General features: G+C 40.9%; 1 protein-coding gene across 1 annotated transcript; it reads left to right on the forward strand.

The window, feature by feature from the left end:
- The first annotated feature begins 21475 nt into the window (after positions 1-21475).
- LOC138869358 (uncharacterized) lies at positions 21476-22348 on the forward strand. Its single transcript, XM_070146971.1, has 2 exons — positions 21476-21666; positions 21805-22348. The coding sequence occupies exons 1-2, from the start codon at positions 21476-21478 to the stop codon at positions 22346-22348; spliced, it is 735 nt and encodes a 244-aa protein (XP_070003072.1).
- The last annotated feature ends 1075 nt before the right edge of the window (positions 22349-23423 follow it).

The raw sequence follows: 23423 nt of genomic DNA on the forward strand, positions 1-23423 counted from the left end.
AAAGTTTGATGCAGTATGGATTATTGTTGATAGGCTAACAAAGTTAGCACATTTCATTCTCGTGGTAGTCTCATATTCTTCCGAGAGGTTAGCTGAGAGCTATATCTGAGAGATTTTTTGTCTTCATGGTGTCCTGAGTCTATCATTTCGGATTGAGGAACGCAGTTTACCTTACATTTCTGGAGACCGGTCCAGTGAGATTTGGGCATACAGGTTGAGTTGAGCACAACATTTCATCCTCAGACGGACAAGCAGTCCGAGCGGACCATTCAGATTTTGGAGGATATGCTCTAAGCTTGTGTCATTGACTTTGGAGGCTCGTGGGATCAGTTTTTGCCTTTAGCAGAGTTTGCCTACAACAATAGCTACCAGTCAAGTATCCAGATGGCTCCTTATGAGGCTTTGTATGGTAGGCAATGTCGGTCACCGGTTGGATGATTTGAGTCGGATGAGGATCGGTTGTTGGGTACGGATCAAGTACAGGATGCTTGGACAAGGTCAGGATTTTTCAGGATAGGCTTCGTATAGCTCAATCCAGGCAAAAGAGTTATGCCGACCACAAGGTTTGTGATTTGGCATTCAATGTCAGTGAGCGGGTATTGATTCGAGTGTCGCTTATGAAGGACATGATGAGATTTGGGAAGAAGGGCAAGCTTAGCCCTATGATCATTGGCACGTTTGAGATTCTTGATTGAGTGGGAGAGGTGGCTTACAGACTTGCGTTGCCACCGAGCTTATCAGTCATGCATCCAGTGTTTCATGTGTCCATGCTTCGGAAATATCACGGCGATCCATCCCACATGTTAGATTTCAGCACTGTCTAGTGGGACAAGGACTTGTCTTATAATGAGGATCCGGTAGCTATTCTAGACCAGCAGGTTCGTCAGTTGAGATTGAAGAGTTTTCCTTCTGTTTGTGTTCCGTGGAGAGGTCATCCTGCTGAGGCATCGACCTGAGAGTCCGAGTCCGATATGCGGAGCCATTATCCCCATCTTTTCTCCTACTCAGGTACTTCCTTCTTATGTCTGTTCGAGGATGAACGGTTGCTTTAGAGGTGGAGAATGTGATGACCCAAAAGGTTATAGCACTCCAGAGTAGGTAGCTCCCAGTTCCAGACTCCAGCAGTTCAGCTAGTTGGAACAGTTCAGCTGGGTGTGGTAGCTCAGACCGGTGATGGAGCAGTGATGTCTGCCGATGTTTTGTAGAGGCTGGATAGGTTCATCATGCTCTTTACTACTACTTTCAGCGGTGCATCTACTGAGGATCCCAGGACTATCTAGACAGTTGCCATGAGGTTCTCAGGAACATGGGGATAGTTGAGACCAATGGGGTCGATTTTGCTATATTTCTCTTGTCTGGATCCGCCAAAACTTGGTGGAGAGATTATTGTTTGGCTAGACTAGCCGGATCGCCAGCCTTGACTAGGGAGCAGTTTGCACACCTATTTCTAGAGAAGTTTCTCCCCATTACTCAGAGAGAGGCCTATCGAAGGCAGTTTGAGCGTCTCCAGCAGGGTTCTATGACGGTTACCCAGTATGATACCAGATTCATCGACTTGAATCGCCATGCTTTTGTCATACTTCCTACCGAGAAAGAGAGAGAGGGATTTAGCCAATTTATCTTAAGATGGGTATGGAGACTAGGAGTAAGATTACTTTCTAGGAGGTGGCCAATGTGGCCAGGAGAGTGGAGATGGTTCTGTCATAGGGAGGTGGTCATGGGTCGGATTAGAGGCCCCGTCATTCAGGCAGATTTAGTGGTGCCTCGTCCGAAGGCAGGGATTCGTATGGTAGAGGCCATCCTCTTAGGGCCTTTTAGTCAGCACTTTAGGTTTCTCACGGTGCTTCAGGTGGCTGTGGTTCCCACATGCAGTATTCTGATCAGCAGCCCTATAGTGCACAACCAGCTCCTATTAGTGCACCGCCGCTCCAGAGTTTTCGGGATAGTCATTCAGGTCGTCAAGGTCAGTCTCAGTTTCCTCAGCCGTAGCACTCAGGTGTATTCTATAAGTGTGGTGAGTATAGTCATATCCGGAGGGCTTGTTCGAGGATAGTGGGTACTCAGTTGAAGCAGCAGGTTTCATGTGCCATGATTCAGGCACTAGGTGTTCCATAGACTGCCCAACCAGCTAGAGGTGGGGGTAGAGGTGCTAGAAGTGGAGGTAGAGGTGCTAGAGGTGGAGCTCAGACCGCTAGAGGGGGAGGCCAGCCAAGTGCAGGCCGTCCCAGAGAGGTAGTCCAAGGTGGTGGGGCCCAGCCCCGATGTTATGCTCTTCTAGCCAGGCCCGATGCTGAGGCTTCAGATGCGGTTATCACAGGTACGGTTCTGGTTTGTGATAGAGATGCTTTAGTGTTATTTGATCCAGGGTCTACATACTCGTACGTGTCATCTTATTTTGCACCATATCTGCTCATGCCTAGTGATTCATTGAGTATTCCTATCTATGTGTCTACACCGGTGGGTGATTCTATTGCGGTAAATCGAGTCCATCACTCTTGTATAGTTGTGATTGGGGGTCTCGAGACTTGTGTACATTTGTTGCTTCTGGACCTGGTTGATTTTGAAGTCATATTGGGGATGGACTGGTTATCACCTTACCACACTATCTTGGACTATTATGCCAAGACTGTGACCTTAGCCTTTCAGGGTTTACCTTGTTAAGAGTGGAGAGGGACTCCTGCTCATTCTACCCGTAGTGTTATCTCTTATGTGAAGGCTCGACGCATGGTCGAGAAGGGGTGTATGGCCTATTTGGCATATGTTCGTGATTCTAGTACTGAGGTTCCGTCTATTGATTCTATGCCCGTGGTTCGTGAGTTTCCTAAGGTATTCCCCTCAAACCTACTGGGTATGCCACCCGACAGGGATATTGACTTTTGCATTGATCACTCAGCCCATTTCTATCATGTCGTATCATATGGCCCAGCATGACTTGAAGGAGTTGAAGGAGCAGATGCAAGACTTACTTGAGAACGGTTTCGTTAGGCCGAGTGTTTCGCCTTGGGGTGCGCCGGTTTTGTTTGTTAAGAAGAAGACGGATCGATGAGAATGTGTATTTATTACCGGCAGTTGAATAAGGTTACAATCAATAATAGGTATTCATTGCCGAGGATTGATGATTTGTTTGATCAGCTTCAGGGTGCCAAGGTATTCTCGAAGATTGACTTGAGATCTGGCTACCATCAGTTGAGGATTAGGGCATCCGATGTCCCTAAGACAGCTTTCCGCACTCAGTACGAGCATTATGAGTTCTAGGTGAAGTCATTCGAGTTGATGAATGCCCCAGTAGCTTTTATGGATTTGATGAACCGAGTGTTCAGGCCTTACTTGGATTCATTCGTGATAGTCTTCATTGATGATATTTTGATATATTCCCACAACCGGGAGGAGCACGAGCAGCATCTTAGAGTGGTTCTCTAGACCTTGAGGGATTGTCAATTATATGCTAAGTTTTTGAAGTGTGAGTTCTGGTTGAGTGCAGTTGCATTCCTGGGTCATGTTGTATCAACAGAGGGTATTCAGGTTGATTCGAAGAAGATTGAGGCAGTCAAGAACCCTAGACCAGCATCAGCTACAAAGATTTGGAGTTTATTGGGATTGGCAGACTACTATCGTCGGTTCGTGGATGGGTTTTCATCTATGCAGCCCCAATGACCAGGTTGACCTAGAAGGGTGCCCCGTTCAGATGGTCATATGAGTGTGAGGCGAGCTTTCAGAAGCTCAAGACAGCTCTGACTACGGCACCAATATTGGTTTGCCCACAGGTTTAGGGCCTTATACAGTTTATTGTGATGCATCTCGCATTGGACTTGGTGCGGTGTTGATGCAGGATGGCAAGGTCATTGCTTATACTTCGCGGAAGTTGAAGGTTCATGAGAAGAATTATCCGGTTCATGATTTGGAGTTGGCAGCTATTGTTCACGCGTTGAAAATTTGGAGGCATTATCTGTATGGAGTGGCATGTGAGGTGCTCACAAATCACAAGAGCCTGCAGTACTTGTTCAAGAACAAGGAGTTGAATTTGAGGCAGAGAAGGTGGTTGGAGCTATTAAAGGACTATGATATCACCATCTTATATCATCCGGGAAAGGCCAATGTGGTGGACAATGCTTTGAGATGGAAGTCAACCAGTATGGGCAGTCTTTCTTATATTTCGGTCGGTGAGAGACCGCATGCTTTGGATGTTCAGGCTTTGGCCAATCAGTTCGTGAGGTTGGATGTTTCTGAGCCCAGCTGTGTGTTAGCTTGCACAGTCGCTTGCTCTTCATTATTGGAGCGTATCCGAGATCGGCTGTATGATGATCCCCATTTGTGTGTCCTCAGAGACATAGTGCAACACGTAGGTGCGATGCAGGTTACCTTAGGTGATGATGGAGTTTTGAGATTGCATTGTCGAGTTTGTGTGGCTAATATGGATGGGCTTCGAGAGTAGATTAGAGGAGGCCCATGTTCCCAGTACTCTATTCATCCGGGCACAGCGAAGATGTATCAGGATTTGTGGCAGCATTATTAGTGGTGGAGAATGAATAAGGGTACCGTTGCATATGTGGCTCGGTGTTTGAATTCTTAGCAGGTTAAGTACGAGCATCAGAGACCTGGTGGTTCATTTCAAAAGATTGAGATTCCTGAGTGGAAATGGGAGGGTATCACTATGGACTTTGTTGTTTGTCTCCAACTGACTCAGAGGAAGTTCGATGCAGTATGGGTTATTGTTGATAGGTTGACCAAGTCAACGCATTTCATTCCTCTGGCAGTCTCCTACTCTTTCGAGAGGTTGGCTGAGATCTATATCCGGGAGATTGTTCGTCTTCATGGTGTGCCCGAGTCTATCATTTCGGATCGAGGTACACAGTTTACCTCTCATTTCTGGAGGGCAGTTCAGCGAGAATTGGGCACACGGGCTGAGTTGAGCACAACATTTTATCCTCACACGGACGGGTAGTCTGAGCGGACCATTTAGATTTTGGAGGATATGCTTCGAGCTTGTGTTATTGACTTTGAAGGCTCGTGGGATCAGTTTTTATGTTTAGCAGAGTTTTCCTACAACAACAGCTACCAGTCGAGTAATCATATGGGTCAGTTTGAGGCTTTATATGGTAGGCGGTGTCGGTCTCCGGTTGGATGGTTTGAGTCGGGATAGGCTCGGTTATTGGGTACAGATCTGGTTTAGGATGCCTTGGACAAAGTCAGGATCATTCAAGATAGGCTTCGTACAGCTCAGTCAGGGCAAAAGAGTTATGCCGACCGCAAGGTTCGTGATTTGGCATTCATGGTCGGTGAGCGGGTATCACTTCGAGTGTCGCCTATGAAAGGCGTGATAAGATTTGGGAAGAAGTGTAAGCTTAGGCCTAGGATCATTGGCACGTTTGAGATTCTTGATCGAGTGGAAGAGCTGGCTTATAGACTTGCATTGTCGCCGAGCTTATCAGCCGTGCATCTAGTGTTTCATGGGTTCATGCTTCGGAAATATCAGGGTGATCCATCCCACGAGTTAGATTTCAGCATTGCCCAGTTGGACAAGGACTTGTCTTATGAGGAGGAGCCGGTAGCTATTCTAGACCAGCAGGTTCGTCAGTTGAGATCGAAGAGTTTTCCTTCTGTTCATGTTCAGTGGAAAGGTCAGCCTCCTGAAGCATCGACCTCGTAGTCCGAGTCCGATATGCGGAGCCGTTATTCCCATCTTTTTCCCGACTCAGGTACTTCCTTCTAATGTCCGTTCGAGGACAAACAGTTGTTTTAGAGGTGGAGAATGTGATGACCCAAAATGTTATCACTTGAGTTGCAAGTAAATTCAGTGTTTCGAGGCTTAAAAACCTCTTGTTTCGTCAAAGTTTGACAATTTGGGATAAAATACGGTCCGAGCTATAATACCTCATATTTATGGACTAGTAACATACAAGGTACCACATGACCATAGTATTAAGGTGTACAAAGTGTGCTAAAAGTGAGCAGTATTTTAAGTAAATTGAGATAATTCCTAATCATATGGATAACTAGGTAATTATGGATTTTTAGTGGGAGACTAATGAAGTAATTAAGCTAATTGAGTAATTAAGCATAAAATGGATAAGACTAAGTGCCCAAAACGTGGAAGCCCAAGGAGACCTTGATCCAAGCCAAATAATCTGTCTTAAATCATGTAACAAGTGGCTCATTTAGAGAAGTTTTGTCTCCAAGTCATCTCCTAACTGGGGACCACACCCACTAGGATAAAAAAGCTCTCTAAATCGCTTAAGGGAGGTGCTTATATAGAAAGAAAGCTTTAGCAAATGTAAGAATGGAAAATTAATTCGAAGGAAGGCTTCAACAATTCATACAAAATTGTATCGTAGCAACGTGAGATTTTGAAATTTTAAGGGAATACGGTGCAATCTTTCTCAAGAATAACATACAGATTTTTTCCTACTCCGGTCTTGCAATCACGTGTTTTGTCACGATTGTCGTGTGTTAGAGGAATTTTAAAGAGAACTAGCACAGGTATGTTAAGGCTATCCCTTATTTCTTTTTGGTATGATCCATACGATACAAACGAAACGAGAAAATACACAACTTTCATAAATGACTCTATTCATCAAAATACTAGAGATGCCTATGTTCTTTATTACATATGTGTCCTATTGTTCTATCATCCGTTCATGGGTCTCAAATAATATGTAAGTTGATAAAGTTTACTTCATGATATTAATTAAAGGCATAATGGTCTTATGACGTTCCGAGAGGTTTTATTGACATACTTCTCATGCATTGCATTCAATTGTATGTACATTGACCAATGACTAGATGGCGTTATATACGCGTATATATATATATATATATATATATATATATATATATATATATATATATATATATATGTATATGGGATATGGGAAAAGGTTCCGACATTACATACGCATCACCACCTGATTAGCTAGTATATCATTAAGATTTTGACCACAGTGGCCGAGATGATATGATGGGATGTCCTCAAAGGCTTGATGATGTTATGAACACATGTACCTATGAACGACATGGAATTCATATGCATATGCATGAAACTATTAGTATTTCATGATTTACAGAGTTATTCATACTTGCATGTCGAGTCTTTTACTCCATGTTTAGATGTCTATTATTTACTGATTTTTATTCCTTACATACTAGATACATTATTTGTACTAACGTCCCTTTTTGCCTGGGGACACTGTATTTCATGTCTATAGGCCCCGATAGACAGGTCAAGAGTCCTCGAAGTAGGCTATCAGCTCAGTGAAAGATGTTGGTGTGCTCCATTTGCTTCGGAGTTACTTATTTAGTCAGTATGATTTGGACATGTATTGTTTAGTATGGTGGGGCCCTGTCCCGAACTTTATGGTATTTGTCTACTCATAGAGGCTTGTAGACATATGTAATGTACGTAAAAGATTGTATGGCCTTGTCGGCCTATGTTTAATGTAAGAGTGATCATCTTGGTCTTATAGGCCCATATGTCTTATGTATAAGTTGGTATTACATGTTTTATTCTATTTATCTTACGGCAGCCTTTCCATCTCATTTACCTATGATAGCATGATACGAAAAGATACATTATGTTGGTACTCGGTTCAGCAAGGTACCAGGTGCCCGTCGCGGCCCATCAGTTTGGGTCGTGACAAAAGTGGTATCAAAGCAGTTATGTCCTAGGGAGTCTACAAGCCGTGTCTAATAGAGTCTTGTTTATGGATGTGTTGTGCACCACACTTATAAGAAGAAGGCTACAGGGCATTTAGGATTGTCTCTCTTTCATCTTACTCTTGATCATATGGTAGAGCTCAGTCGTAGGAATTCAAATTCCTATGCTCTATTTAATTCGTAATAAGACGATGCTTGCATCCAGAAAGATAGTTGGTAAGAGATTGCATGTGGGTGTGGAAGATTGAGTTAGAGGAACTCGATTTTGCATGATGCTTATGATAAGTAAATGTGAGGTCATCAGCAGATCATGTATGTACTGAAAGGTGTCAACTTCTTGATAAGGATCCCTAAGGCAAGAATATCTATCCACTATTCTGGAAAAAAAGCAATGAATGAATCAGAAGGTACAAGTTTCAACAAGTAAAAGAGGCAAGGTGGAGAAGGGTGCGAGGTACCTAGTTAGTAGAGATAAACATTATCTACAATTTAGAAAGAGAGATATAAGCCTTTTGAGTTACCTTCGACAATAACAGATGTATGTACAATTGGCCACACCCATCTCATTTATGCCTTATGGGGGCTAACAGAAGTAGTATAAGAGAAGGACAGATATCAGGATCCGGCTGGGGTTAGAGTAACCCAAAATAGTGAATGGATTGTTTGTTTTAGTTAATATTTCCGAAGGATATTGCAAATGTACTAATAGAGCTCTTTGTGAGACATTCAGATGGTGCACTCTAGAATAGTATACCTAGATATGAATACTAGAATGTTCAATAAAAAAAGAAGAGAAAATCAAAGATAGTCATTTGTAGCCTAGAAGGCATAAATATTACCTTAGCATGGCTCTCATCCCTAGTAGAGCGAGAATGTTAAAGAAACCCGAAGAGACAGGGGACGGAGCAAGGTGAACTAAAAGTAAAAGAATATCTTGTTGAAGTTTTCAGAATAAGGTGATACACAGAAATGTTAGCAGTGGAATAAGAAGAGAGTTAATGAAGCATTATGAGTAATATGTGATACATGGATAACAAAGGTAGTTCAAAAAACGACAGTATTACAGAGTCTATAGTCAAGGGAAGGAAAAGCCAAAAGTGTCACGACCCAAGTTCGCCCTCCATGAACTGTCATGACGGCACCCAGTCTATACGACTAGGTAAGCCTAACAATTGCGGAAAAAGAACCAAAATGCGGAAAAACTACTAAAAACTGAAGATAAGTAAATATAGAAACGTTTAAGATGCCGCTCGGCATATACTAGTACAAGATCTCACAAACTGAACAACTTTCCAAAACCCGAAATCTCATGAAATCACAAGGTGTTGAATAACTACAAGTGTCTAACTCCTAAATGTCTAAACAAAAGTAAATATAGAAGGGCTGATACTATAAGAGAAAATGGAAAGGGACTCCTTGGTCTACGGACGTGATAGATATATCTCGAAGTCTCTAGAGAATCACCTCACCTCAAGTAACTGATTCCACTAATTAATTCTAAGCTAATACGTGAAATTAGGAAAAATAACCAAAATGCCGCCGGGCCCACGTATCAGAATGGGGTAAAATTTACAAATTCAGAATCCTCATACTCTCGCGAGTTCATTTATACCAAATTTATTCAAATACGACATTAAAATCTAGGTCAAAATCCCAAAATTAGGCCCAAGAACTTTTCCTCAATATTCATCCCAAATCCAAAATTAATTACAAAACTAAGATTAGATTATAGGAATACAACTAGAAAGGGATTAGGAATCGTTACCTACTGATTTCCTCTTCAAAATCCATCCAAAATTCCCCTCTCTCGAGCTCCAAATTGATTTTCTATACTTTGATTTCAAACACTCGAAATGTCTTATTTCTGCCCAACAAATCTGCTTCTGCGACCATTGGACTGCACCTGCGGTCCTGCTTCTGCGGAACTAAAGTCGCATCTGCAACAATTCATTAAAAACCCAGCTTCCGCACCTGCAACCATTTTTACACAGATGCGGTGCCACTTCTGCGGTCCCTGCCAGCTCTCCCCTTTCCGCTTCTGCGATGCTAGTGCCACTTCTGCGGCTCCGCACCTGCGGACCCCAACCTCAGGTGCGGTTATGACAGAAGATCACAGCTTCAGCTTCGTCAAGCCACTCCCAATTCTTCCGACAAACTTTCGAAATCATCCCGAGGCCCCCAAGACCTCAACCAAATATGCCAACCAATCCTAAAACATCATACAAACTTGTTCCAACCTTCGGAATGCTCACAACAACACCGAATCATAAATTTCACATCGGATTCAAGCCTAAGAACTCCAAAAACTCTAAAATTAGCTTTTTATCAAAAAGTCTATCAAACCTCGTCCGAATGACCTGAAATTTTGCACACATGTCATTTCCAACACTACGGAGCTACTCCAACTTCTAAAATTCCATTCCGACCCCAAAATCAAAATCTCACTATCAAACAAGAAACTTCAAAAATTCAACTTTCAGCATTCAAGTCTAAATAAGCTATGAACCTCCAAACACAAGCCGAACATGCTCCTAAGCCCGAAATCACCCAACGGAGCTAATAGAACCAATCGAATTCCATTCCGAGGCCGTCTTCACAGTGCTCCGACTACGACCAAATTGCACAAATTAAGCTCTCTTTTAGGGACTAAGTGTCCCTAAACACTCCGTAACTCAAAACCCAACATCCCGGCAAATCAAAATAGCAGAAACAAACATGAGGAAAGAAATTAAAAGGGGATCAGGGTGTTAATTCTTAAAACGATCAGTCGGGTCATTACAGAAAGGTGACAGGCCTCGAGACAACAAAAGAATATAAACCATAAAGACATATCCTCATTTTGAGAAAAATGTTCGTCACTCTAACGTGATTACCAGGAGGAAAAGTTAGATCCCATAATAACAGAAATCAGTATGGACTAGTGAACAAGATAAACTAAACATGAATTCGGGAGTGAATGATTGAATGCTGGATGACATCACGAAAATTTCAGATTTTGTTCCGGTAATAATAGAATGGATAGCAGAAGAAGATTGATGAGAAATTCACAGAATAGTCGTTCAGGAGGACGCTTCCCTAAAGCAAGCAATGTGAGCAATGTTCAGCTTAAGGGACGGTATGTGCCAGTTATACTAAGTGTCACCCTCACGAGTAAGGAAATTTGTTATCCTTGGTACAAAAGGATTACCACGAGGTAAGTTAGGGTCATCGATGATGTGAAAAGACGCCAAATATGAAGAGGTAAAACATCTATATTAGATCATCGTAGCACTAAATCCTAGTATTCCCCTAAAAGGGGGAATATGGAGTGGCGTGGCATTAAGTCAGAATTAAGTGATTTTAGTAACTATGGAATAGTAAAGGAAGAATGCGATAAAAATGAAAAAGGAATGAGATTGAACTTGTTCAAATCCTACAGAGATGCTACGATTCCAGAACATGATGCAAACACTACGTCAAGGATATGAAGTAAGGGTCCCTACCCGAGATGTTATTGATAGATAAGGAGCCTGTGTGAGACGTAAGTTAAGACAAAAGAAAATAACCCAAGAAAGATTACCCAGAATATTGATATAAGAATGGGCGATAGTTAATTGATTCATGAAGAGCCTAGTTATGGCTAGACAAGAGGATACAGACAAATCGATAGATAATGCAAGATAAACATAATAAAACCCAATATAGTGAATTCAACCTCGCAGCAATGTCATTGGAATACTTGAGAAATATTCAGATAGGAGTTTGGGTAGTTAAAAGTACCATATGAGTGTTACGGAAATAATAGAGATTGCCACTAGGAAGGCAATCAAAATATCAGTGCAAAAGCAACCCTACAAGTATAAGGGCATGGAGGTAAGTAATTACGGATAATCATAGGCGAGGGAGGACATCAAAATTTCCGTCAAGTATACGATGTAATAAGCTCGCTGCTTTACAAGAGTTAGAGGGTCTTCCCTAAGTAGTACAATGAAAGACTAGCTGAGGAAATAAGGAAGAAAGCTTCAAGCTAAACATAGTAACTTGAAGAAGAAATGGTCATGTAAATACAGTGTCACTACAACATTGTATGCACTCCATAATAAAGTGGCACCTACTATGGCTAATGAACGATAAGTAAATTCAAAAGTGATATTCGAGATCATATGAGTTGCACGAAAACTCTGGCATGTTTGGGAACTAATATAAGCTAAGTATGCATGTAACAAAGGGGTAGAAAGACCAGTAAAAGTAATAGCTTACGTTTAAAGAAAGATGAGAAGGAACGAACAGAATTATTCTATTAATGATCCAGAGTTAGTTATGTTATGAATGCATTGAAGATTTCGGAGTATTATCCATGCAGTATATATGTTGAAAATCATACAACCATAGAAAACTCCGGTATAAGTTAAAAGAAAGAATTGAGTCCAGGTCATACACAAAGGATTGAATTGTTAAAAGATTGTACCATGGATATTCCATAGTGCCCACAAAGGCTAAAAGTTATAACTAATACAATGAGCCGCAGATCAAGAGTTAGCTTAAGCCTACATAAAGGCTGGTCAGATGGAGGAGGAAACTAAAAAGTTACTTCAACGAACTAAATCAAGAATCTGATTATTGGACTCAGAAAATTATGGACTTCATGATTGAGAACATTGCAGGATTACTCTTAGATATCAGAGGTACAAGGGAGATAGTACAGTAGCCATATTCCATATGGCCCTACGTTAAATCCAGTAAGAAGAAGTACCAGCTTCATATGAAGTCAGTGTGAAGCTCCCACCGAGATGTATATGCACCAGAGGTGCAAGTATTACAATAGAGGAAACGTTATGGACGTGAATTATACCTATATGGAAAGGAGGTCATGAAACAGATAGAATATATGATGCAAGACTTTAAGATAGTAAGTTAAAGGTGAACAACATACGAGATACTCAAAAACAAAAGGTTGTGAATAGTCCATTGTCACGACCCGAATTGCCACTGACGAGACCGTGATGGCGCCTAACATTGAACCCGCTAGGCAAGCCACCATAATTGATTATTCACCCTTTTTACCTTTTTATATAACAATTTATCGAATTAATGCAAGTATACAGCGGAATTAAAAGTGCGGAAGAACATAATTTAACATTTAAGCTAATACCAATACGAATCTATAATAATAATCCACCCAGAACTAGTGTCACAATCTCACGAACTATCTAAGAATACTAAAAATATGGTCTCAACAAAGAAAATACATGTCTGTCTCTGAAATAGAAAAGAACAGAAAGAAACAAGATAGGAAGGGGACGCAAAGGCATGCGGAGGCCTACAGGACTACCTCGGGTCTTCGATGGACTGAAGGAAGCAACCCCTAGGTCCGTATGCTCCAGTACCGGGGTTTGCATAAAATATTGCAAAGTGTAGTATCAGTACAACTGACCCCATGTATTGAGTAAATGTGGAGCCTAACCTTGGCGAAGTAGTGACGAGGCTAGAACACAACAAAAAACATAACATGCAGTTAAACAATATCTAACAGAATAACAGTAATAGAAACTAATCATAAGTAACGAGAAGGGGCAACATGCTTTGGGGGATAAGCACATAAGGAAATACGGAAATAACAAGATGAAACAATTAAGGCGCTTGTACCAATAGCAACAAGAAATCACAAGTAGGCAAAAAATGTACGACATCACCCTTTGTGCTTTTACTCTAAACCTAAAGATGAACCCTGATTAAACTAAGTTTATTAAATTGAAATTAAACATTAAATGATGAAATTTTAACATGCTTTTGACTGATCTAATCACCAGATGCAAAAATAAACAAACAAGGAAATTCTGAACAAAAGAAAAAGAAGAACCTAAAACATGCGGCTAACAAAAAAAAACAAAAACAAAAGAAAGGAGATGAAAAAGAAGAGCAAAGGAGAAAAGAAGAGCAAAGGAATTACGAGAACTCATTCCAAATCCGGACCAGTCAGGGATTCGATCGAACCTCAAAGGGGTGAAATGAACTTAAATTACCATTAATCGACTGTTCTCAACAAGAACAGTCGACTAATGGAGGTTTTGGGTTCAATCAAACACAAGTTGGCCCAAGAAAATCAAAAGAGGGGTAAAACTAGGGTTCAAGATATCCGGATTTAAGATTTGGGGAAATTAAAGGGGGATTTTGGGGAATTGACTGTAGTTTAGTGTCTATAGGTGTGTGAGGAGTGTGGGGTGTGATTTTGGGATTATTTGGGTGAACTAGGGTTTTTAGGCTTGGATCTCGAATCTGAAATTGGTGGATTTAGGTGGGGATTTTGGGAAAGCGGATAGTGGGATTGTGTTGGGAAAGGGCTTAGGATCAAAGGGTGTTAATTTGGAGCGATTTGGAGCACCGGCACTGCCGTGAGGTGATTTCTGGTGGGTGGTCAGCGGCGGAGGCGGCGTGGGGTATAAGGGCGACTAGGCTTTGTTTCACTTAGGGATGAAGAATGTGAAATGAAAGGGGGTTCAATGGGGAGGGGGCCTTGTTCGGACAATATTATAGTAATGGGCTAATCATTTCTCAGCCGTTATATCCACGATGATCAATGGCTATGATAGAAAGGGGTGATACGGGGTCCTTAATCATTTCTAAATTAATCTAAATTGTAAAATTAAGATAATTATCTAATTATAATATTTATAAAGTTGATCCTAAATTAAAATAGAAAATTACTAGTCCAAGATTAAAAGCTAAAAATGTTTCAATTACCCAATTTTTGTGATTTTCATTTTAATAAAGCAATTAATTATCTAATTAATCCTAAAATATTAAGAAAAACTAAATGCAACACACGGTATTTTTGGGGAATTTTCATAATTGTTTATAAAAATTAAATGTGCACAAAAATGCAAACAATTAGCAAAATCCTACAAAAATCCTATAAAATGGAAAATAATTAGGAAAAAATCTATTTCTTTGATTTTATAGGAGTATTTTGAATAGAGCAAAAATCACATGCTCATAGCTGCCCCTTCTTTACTCGGAAATACGAAGGGTTTTCGGGAAAAGATAAAATAAGCAATTACGAGCGATTTTTGCCCGTTTGAAACTCCATGCAAAGCAATATTTGTTTTTTAAAAGTCTGACCAAACCTTGCTTCGGAGCTTGCCTACATATCCTTGGCTATAAAGGAATCAGGTTAGTGTAGTTCTGGAAGCTTTGGTAGCTGGGACTACCGAGAAACTGTGATTTCACTACTGCTACTGCTGTTTCTGCTTGCTGAACTACTTATTACCCCAAACTGAAAGATGAAAAAACTAAACTAGCTAAACCTATCAACTATGAGTTACAAGATTCCTATATATAAACCTCCTAAAGCTTGATGTTGAGCCTTGTCTATTTCTTCTTGCAGACCCTGATCTGAACCTTGACGCCCGTTAGCCGCAATTGTTGTTTCATTTCTTCTTTAGTTTTTCGGATCAAAGTGGGATATGCAAAACTTGTGACTTCAATCATATCTTGAGCAGTCCGCATCTTTTCTCCACTTCTACGTTAGGGTTCACTTCTTTTTCTTGTTTTTCTTTTCTTTATTTGGATTGAGACTTCTTTTTCTGGTCATCTCGAAACTTGTGTCTCGAGGTACAAACTTGCTCAGGAACCAAAACAAATAAACAAATGAAATTTTCTGTCCCCCAATTTTCACTAGAAAAATTTCATGAATTATTGTAACAAAAATCTAAACTACTTTTTTATTGAAAGCAATAAAGTCAGGATTGTGTATCCTTGAGAAAAAAAAGATTAGGGAGTGGAGACCCTATATCTAAAAATGAAATCAAATAGGGATCGAAGGCCATAAGATGGGAAAATTACCAGGTTATGCTGGAAAAATATTCTGTTTATACCGGGGAAGGTCATCGGGTTATGCCGGAAAGGTCCACGCTTATGCAAGGAAAAGTCATCGAGTTATACCAGAAAAGGTCAATGGGTTATGCCGGGAAAAGTCATTGTATTATGCCAGAAAGGGTCCATGGGTTATGCTGGAAAGGTCCACGGGTTATGCCGGAAAGGTCCACGGATTATGCCGGGAAAGTCATCGGGTTATGCCAGAAAGGTCCATGGGTTATGCCGGGAAAGTCATCAGGTTATGTCGGAAAGGTCCACGGGTTATGCCTGGGAAAGTCATCGAGTTATGCCAGGAAGGTCCACGGGTTTTGCCGGGAAAGTCATTAGGCTATGTCGGAAAGGTCCACGGGTTAAGCAGGGAAAGTCATCGGGTTATGCCGGAAAGGTCCCCGGGTTATGCCGAGAAAGTCATCGGGTTATGCGGGAAAGGTCCACGGGTTATGCCGGGGAAAGTCATCGGGTTATGCCAGAAAGGTTCACGGGTTATGCCGGGAATGTCATCGGGCTATGCCGGAAAGGTCCACAGGTTATGCCGGGAAGGTCCACGGGTTATGCCGGGGAAAGTCATCGAGTTATGCCGGGAAGGTCCACGGGTTATGCTGGGAAAGTCATTGGGCTTTGCCGGAAAGGTCCACGAGTTATGCCGGAAAAGTCCTCGGGTTATGTTGTGGAAGTCATTGGGCTATGCCGGAAAGGTCCACGGGTTATGCCAGAAACACATCGGGTTATGCCGGAAAGGTCCACGGGTTATGCTGGGAAAGTCATCGGGTTATGCCGGAAAGGTCCACCTGTTAAGCTGGGGAAAGTCATCGGGTTATGCCGGGAAGGTCCAGGGGTTATCTGGGAAAGTCATCGGGTTATACCGGAAAGGGTCCATAGATTATGCCGGGGATCAACTAGGGAGTGAGACCCTATACTGGAAAAACGTAGCAACAGATTAGAGACCATAGGAGAATGCATGAAGAGTTTTGAAAGGGACTTTCCTTTTCGGGTTAACTTTTGCTGCAAAACCGTTTTGGTTTCTGCGTACCTTGCTTTTATTGCACCTGCTTTTTGTAAGGGTATTTTGGACTGCACCTATTTTCTTTCATTCAAATCACAGAAAAATTTGTCAATTTGAAATAGTGATTGGTTTTGTGGCCTTGATTGTTTCAATTACTTTATCTCGGCCCAGTTATTTAAACGAGAAGTGTCCCTTTCGGGAAAGAAGGTCTTATCAGGAGTGCATGCAGACTTCAATATACATGACATGCTTCTTGGACTGTGTACTAGATCAGTGCAAACCATCCAACTCTCACAAAACCCTTCATAATCCATATCTCAAAACTGAGAATCCTTGCCATTACTCTTATCTGTACTGATTGTTGTAAGTGATTCGTTTTTCGATCAGTGGTGCCCTTTGCGGGTTTTTACCAACTGACCTCTCTCGTTTCTCTTCTCACCATCGTCGTATAGTGCTCTTTGTGAGTTTTCACTAACAAGACTCTCTCAGACGAATCGTCGTCAAATGACTATTCAAATTTGCAGCATTGTCCATAATGATAGTTTTGGGAATACCAAAACAACAAATAATGTTGGAATTCACGAAGTCCACTACCACTTTCTTGGTGACAGTTTTGATAGTGACTGCTTCAACCCACTTGAAATAGTCGATGGCAACTAAGAATAATCTGTGCCCGTTTGAAGCTTTTGGCTCGATTGGCTCAATGACATTCATACCCCATGCAACGAATGAACACGGTGCTGACATAGGATGCAGTTCTGAAGGGGGCGCATGAATCAGATCCCCATTTACCTGACACTGACGACACTTCCAGACAAAAATGAAACAATCTTTTTCCATGGTCATCCAGTGATAGCCTGCTCGAAGGATTTTCTTCTCAAGGACGTATCTATTCATATGGGGTCCGCATACTCCTGTGTGCACTTCATTCAGGATTCTTATGGCCTCTTGGGCTTCCACACATCTTAGAAGATTCAGATCTGGAGTCCTTTTGTAAAAGACTTCTCAGCTTAAGAAGAACCCACTGGCAAGCCTTCTAATGGTTCTCTTTTGGTCTCCACTAGCTTACTCGAGATATTCCTTTGTTTTCAAAAATCTTTTGATATCATGATACCACGACTGAACATCTGGCTCTATTTCACCTACGCTACAATAACAATGTCTTTCTCAAATTTGGATTTCCAGCGGGTCAATATGGACATTGCCTGGATATGGCAGCATCGAGGCCAAAGTAGCTAGTACACCGGCCAACTCATTGTCAAACCGAGGAATATACCTGAACTCGACGAATTTGAACCGTTTGCTAAGATCTTCAACATGTTGCCTGTATGGAATAAGCTTGACATTCCAAGTTTCCTATTCACCTTGAGCTTGTCAGATAATCAAGTCCGAGTCTCCCAGGATTAACAATTCTTCCAAATCCTGATCGATTGCCATGTTCATGCCCATAATACAGGCTTCATACTCGGTAGTGCTGTTTGTGCAGAAAAGCTAAAGCCGAGCTATGGCTAGATAGTACTGACCAGTGGGTGAGATCAAAATTGCCCCAATCCCGACACCTTTTATAGTCACATCTCCATCGAAGAACATTTTCCAAGCATTGGTATCTTCTAAAATTACCTCAACTGAATTTACTTCCTCATCCGGAATGTAAGTACTCAAAGGTTTATATTTATCATCAACAGGATTTTCAGCTAGGTGATCCGCTAAAGCTTGAGCTTTCAGTGCCGTGCGGGTGACATAGACTATGTCAAACTTGGTGAGCAGGATTTTCCATTTCGCTAACCTCCCCATGTCAAAAAGGATCCAATCTGCTGATAATATAGGTGGTGTAAGCCAACAGGTAATGCCTAAGCTTCTAAGTGACCCAAGTTAGAGCGCATCAAGTTCTTTCCAACAAAGTGTATTTGGCTTCGTAACTAGTGAACTTCTTGCTTAAATAGCATATGGTCTGTTCTTTCTTTCTGGTCACATCATGTTGCCCAGTAACACATCCAAAGGAATTCTCCAACACTGTCAAATACAAAAACAAATGCCTTCCAGGCTCGTGTGGGACCAACACTGGAAGATTAGACAGATATCCTTTGATTTTGTCGAATGCTTCTTGACACTCATCCGTCCATCTAATCACCACATCCTTCTTCAACAACTTAAATATGGGCTCATATATGGATGTCAATTGAGCAATGAACCTGCTGATGTAATTCAACCTACCCAGCAGACTCATAACCTCTTTCTTGGTTCTTGGAGGAGGAAATTGCGAATAGACTTTATCTTTGTTGGATTTGACTCGATGCCCCTCTGACTGACTATAAACCCCAAATGTTTCCCATACAGAACTCCAAATGCACATTTAGGTGGATTTAACTTCAAATCATACTTACACAGGCGCTCAAAGAACTTTATTAGATCCCACACATGGTCATCCTGCGTTCTTGATTTAATGATGACATCATTCACATACACCTCAATTTCCTAGTGCATCATGTCGTGAAAGATGGCAGTCATACCTCTCATGTAAGTTGCACCGGCAGTCTTCAAACCAAAAGGCATGACCCTATAACAATAAGTACCCCAAGGTGTGGTGAAGGCTATCTTTTCTGCATCTTCATCATCCATCAAGACCTGATGATATCCAGCATAACAATCCACGAAAGATTGTATCTCATGTTTGGCACAGCTGCCAACAAAGATGTGGATGTTTGGTAACGGGAAGTTGTCCTTGGGACTTGCTTTGTTGAGATCCTGATAGTCAACACACACTCGGGTTCATGTGGTTTATTGGACCACTCGCATCACACCCGCTTTTAACTGTTTGGTGACTTTTTCTTTGATCTTGTCACTGATATCGGTTTTAAACTTTCCCTATTTTTGTTGGACAGGGGGATGATCGGGGTAAGTTTGCAATTTGTGCACCACTAAATCAACACTCAGTCCTGGCATATCATCATAGGACCAGGCAAACACGTCTTTGAATTCGAACAAAAGTTGGATCAATGCATCCCTAGTTCTTTCATCAGTGTGAATGCTTATAACGATTTCCTGGACCACTTCTGAACTATCCAAACAACTAGCTCAATTTCATTTAAGTTTGGCTTAGGCTTATTCTCAAATTGTTCCAGTTATTGATTTATTTCCCTAAAAGCCTCATCTTCATCATATTCTTATTCTTGATTCACTATTTCACAATTAGACAGTGTGCTAAGATCTGGGCATGAAGTCCGCAAGCATGTCATGTTATCTAAATCCACATTATTATAACTGAAAAGAAGAAATAACAAAAATAACAAAAATCATAAAGAATAAAGAGATTCATAGACGATGAAATATTAATTTCATTTCATAGAATTTGAAGATAGAAGGGTTTACATTGGAATTTTAAAAATACAATAAGCTAAAGACTATCGAGTTACACCCTGAAATAACTCGGAATGCAGAAAATATGGCAAGATTGAATTAAGATATTCCCGCCTGATTAGGAACGGAGTAGCCTTCCAATTTTGCAGCTTGGCATTGGGCCCCATATATTGCACCTCCAGAAGTATTACATTATGGTGACGTTACGCTTTGTAGTATTAAGATACGACAGTGTTGCACTCAACAATATTACATTACCATGATGCCACGCTTCGCAGTATTAAGTTACGACGATGTTGTACCCTGAAGTATTGTACATTAAAGTTGTCATAAGGTAATTGACATTAGTTCAAGTAAAAGATTATTTGGAGATTATAAGGATTATGCTATTTCACAAGCCATTGGTAAATTCATGAAGGTGAAAGGGGGAGAAAGTCAAAGAAAATGAATTTTGTCCAAGTTTTGCATTTTGGGGTAAAATACGGCCCGAGTTAAAATACCCGGTATTTATGGACTAGTGTCATACAAGGTACTACATGACCATTACAGTAAGGTGTATAAGGTATGTGAAAAGTGAGTAATATTTTAATTAAGTGGGAATAATTCTCAATTTTTCTGGTAATTAATAAATTACCGGGTAATGGGATGTTACCTAATTAATTGGGGAAGTGACTCTTAGTCTATTTGCATTAGGTGGAAACTAATAGTCATAGACTACTTCATTTCTAGCATTTCCATATTACAATCAGATGAATCATCACTTCATTTCTAACCCTTTTCAATACTACTTCATTTCTAAACTTTTCAATACTACAATTGGATGAGAGGTTTGGCACCTTGGAAACAAAATTCTCACAAAATTCATACCAAGTTCATACAATCAGAACATTAGCCGTGAATTGACAATTACAAAGCATCACTTCATTTCTTACCCTGTTCAATACTACTTCATTTCTAACATTTTCAATAGTACAATTGGATGAGAGGTTTGGCACCTTGGAAACACAATTCTCACAAAATTCATACCAAGTTCCTACAATAAGAACATTAGCCATGTTGCAAGAGTCTTACCATTTGAACTCAACTACTTACCTTACACTCAGGAACACAACTGGTGCATCCTACTTGATCACCTCTTTAAAAATCTCAAGTTCACATACATGGTATCCACCTTATCTAAGAATATTAGTCACCACTATGCTTCATCTATTTGATAATTGATGTAGTCACCTGGATTAAACCATGTCAGACTCATTAATAGAAATCCTCGTGTCTCTCAGTATGTAACCTCATGAAATACTCTGCTCAGCGCAGAAATGGATTCCTAAATAATTCCATCCCAATCTTGATCTCTATTGCTCCTTTCATCGGGCCATAACTCCGACATCCGGCAAGGTAAGATCACAATTTTAGTCTCAAAAGAACCCCTTCTCTTAGAGAACAATCCCCAGTTGGTTTCATCCTCAAATCCATAACAAATTTTTCCAGATCTTAAATTTTATTTCGCGATATACTGTAGCACACAAGATTTTTTTTCAGAAATGTTGAGCGCTACTGCCTTCTTTGGATTTCTTCTGTTTCTTCTACATCAATGGGGTTTTGAGGCTGCCCATGGCTTCTCCATCCTCTCCCCATCCTTTGGTTGTGGGAGAGAGGAACTCAACATATGTATCACTACTGGAAAACAAACAATCTGGACAGTTTCCGGCAAAAATTGAGCTAAAACAGGTGGAGTTCATCCATGGTGAAGCTACGATCAAATTTATAATGGAGGAAGTACATCAATATGCTAAAGAGGAAGGGTTACATCAAGCTTTGGTGATTAAATTCTCACAAGATCAATATAATATGCAAGATATTTGAAAACTTCTGCCTAAACAATTTGGAACTCAAAGTCGCTGCATCGTCGGATGGCTTGCAACAAGACATGTTTTGATCAGGTTTGATAGACATGACGATTATGTTCTTGCTGCTGCAAAATCTGTTAATTACTTAACAGTTAATGGACAAGAATTACAGATGCAAATTTTTCCATGGACTATTAGTTTCAATCCTAAAGAGGAGACCTCCAAAGCTTTTGTGTGGATATCGTTTCCTAACCTGCATCCTATGTTATTTGCAAAACAGTCATTGTTGTCTATAGCTTCAGCAGTAGGTAAGCCATTGGCAATAGATAAAGCAACACAAGAGAAGTCACGACCTAGCACAGCTAGGGCCAAGGTCGAGCTTGATCTTTTAGGTAAGCCGCCGCAGAATTTGAAGATCAAATTTGTGGATGAAAAATATGGTAAGGTGATCGAGCATCTTCAGAAATTTGTTTATGATAATCTGCCCCTGTATTGCACATGTTGTAAGCCTCAAGGTCATGATGTAAGCACATGTCGTTTGATCTCGACAAATAATCGGGATAGTGGATTGAATGGTGATATTGAGGAAGCTGATGATCCTACGATTGTGGAAAAATTTCAAGGAGATTTGAGATAGATGCTTAATGAAAAGAGATGACTACATGGTGTAATTGAGGCAACAAGAACAGCTGGACCAAAAGCAGTGTTAACTGATGCTAATATCCACGATGATCTCAGCAAGTCAGGGATCTCAAAGAATTTGGATATTGTCACTGTTGATCGTTCCTTAACTAGGTTGTCTCAAGCTATGGCTGAAGAAGCAAGAAATAGAGTGTTGAAAATTCGAGGGAATGTCAGTGATACAGTGACAGTTGCAGGAGGTATTGATGCAGTGGAGTGTGAAGAGATTGCAGCTACTACTGTTGCAGCTCCCACTATTGCAGCTGCTACTATTTCGAACTTGGATGACACTTTTGCATTGAATGTTTTAAGTGATCAAGCTGTCGGTATGGGTTCATCTGATGTCACTGGATTTGTTGGTGTGAAGGCTGGTAAGGAGATTGATCGAGTTGCCTCAGTGGTGGATGGAAAAGGGCAGTCTCTGGTGCAACAAGCAGCTCCTGCTGATTCTAAATTTGGTACTGTTTCATTGGCAGTAGATGCACGATCTGTCTCACCAACAGCTGCTGTTTCATTTCTTGGGGATCGACATATTGGTGGGGATCCTAATTCGACTGCAGCACTTGTTGATTTAATTGAAACACTAGTAGGTGACAAGTATATACCAGTTAAAGTTTATGAACTAGTGGAGAAATCAGCTGCAGCAGGTACAACTGCTACAAATTTATCACCAAGGCAGGAAAATACAAGTTTTCGACGAAAGGACACTGACATTGTGCCCAACTCAAACGTGTTTGAGATTTTTGCAACTGATGAGGGTGGTGGAACTGATGCAATAAGCCTAAATGAAGATGTGATGAACAAGCAACTTGTTCCATGCCCTACCAGTGGAAAAAATCGTCAAGGAACTAATACTTTAGACGACAATTTTGAGTCCCGCCCAAATGCCTCATTGAATACAGGCCAAGGACATAGCGAAACTACTCCAACCTTGCACTTCTCCAGTCCACAAGTGGAACAGATAATTAAAGAGACCCAGGCAGCTATGGGAATGCAAACCAACATGTTTAAACAACCACTAGTGACTTTGA

Source organism: Nicotiana sylvestris, chromosome 5 (genome assembly GCF_000393655.2).
Source record: "Nicotiana sylvestris chromosome 5, ASM39365v2, whole genome shotgun sequence".
Taxonomy (NCBI): Eukaryota; Viridiplantae; Streptophyta; class Magnoliopsida; order Solanales; family Solanaceae; genus Nicotiana; species Nicotiana sylvestris.

Coding starts and splice junctions, on each gene's coding strand:
- LOC138869358 (XM_070146971.1), top strand. CDS start 21,476: ATGGCTTCTCCATCCTCTCCCCATCCTTTGGTTGTGGGAGAGAGGAAC. Junction 21,667..21,804: donor CAATATGCTAAAGAGGAAGG/GTTACATCAAGC, acceptor TGTTTTGATCAG/GTTTGATAGACATGACGATT.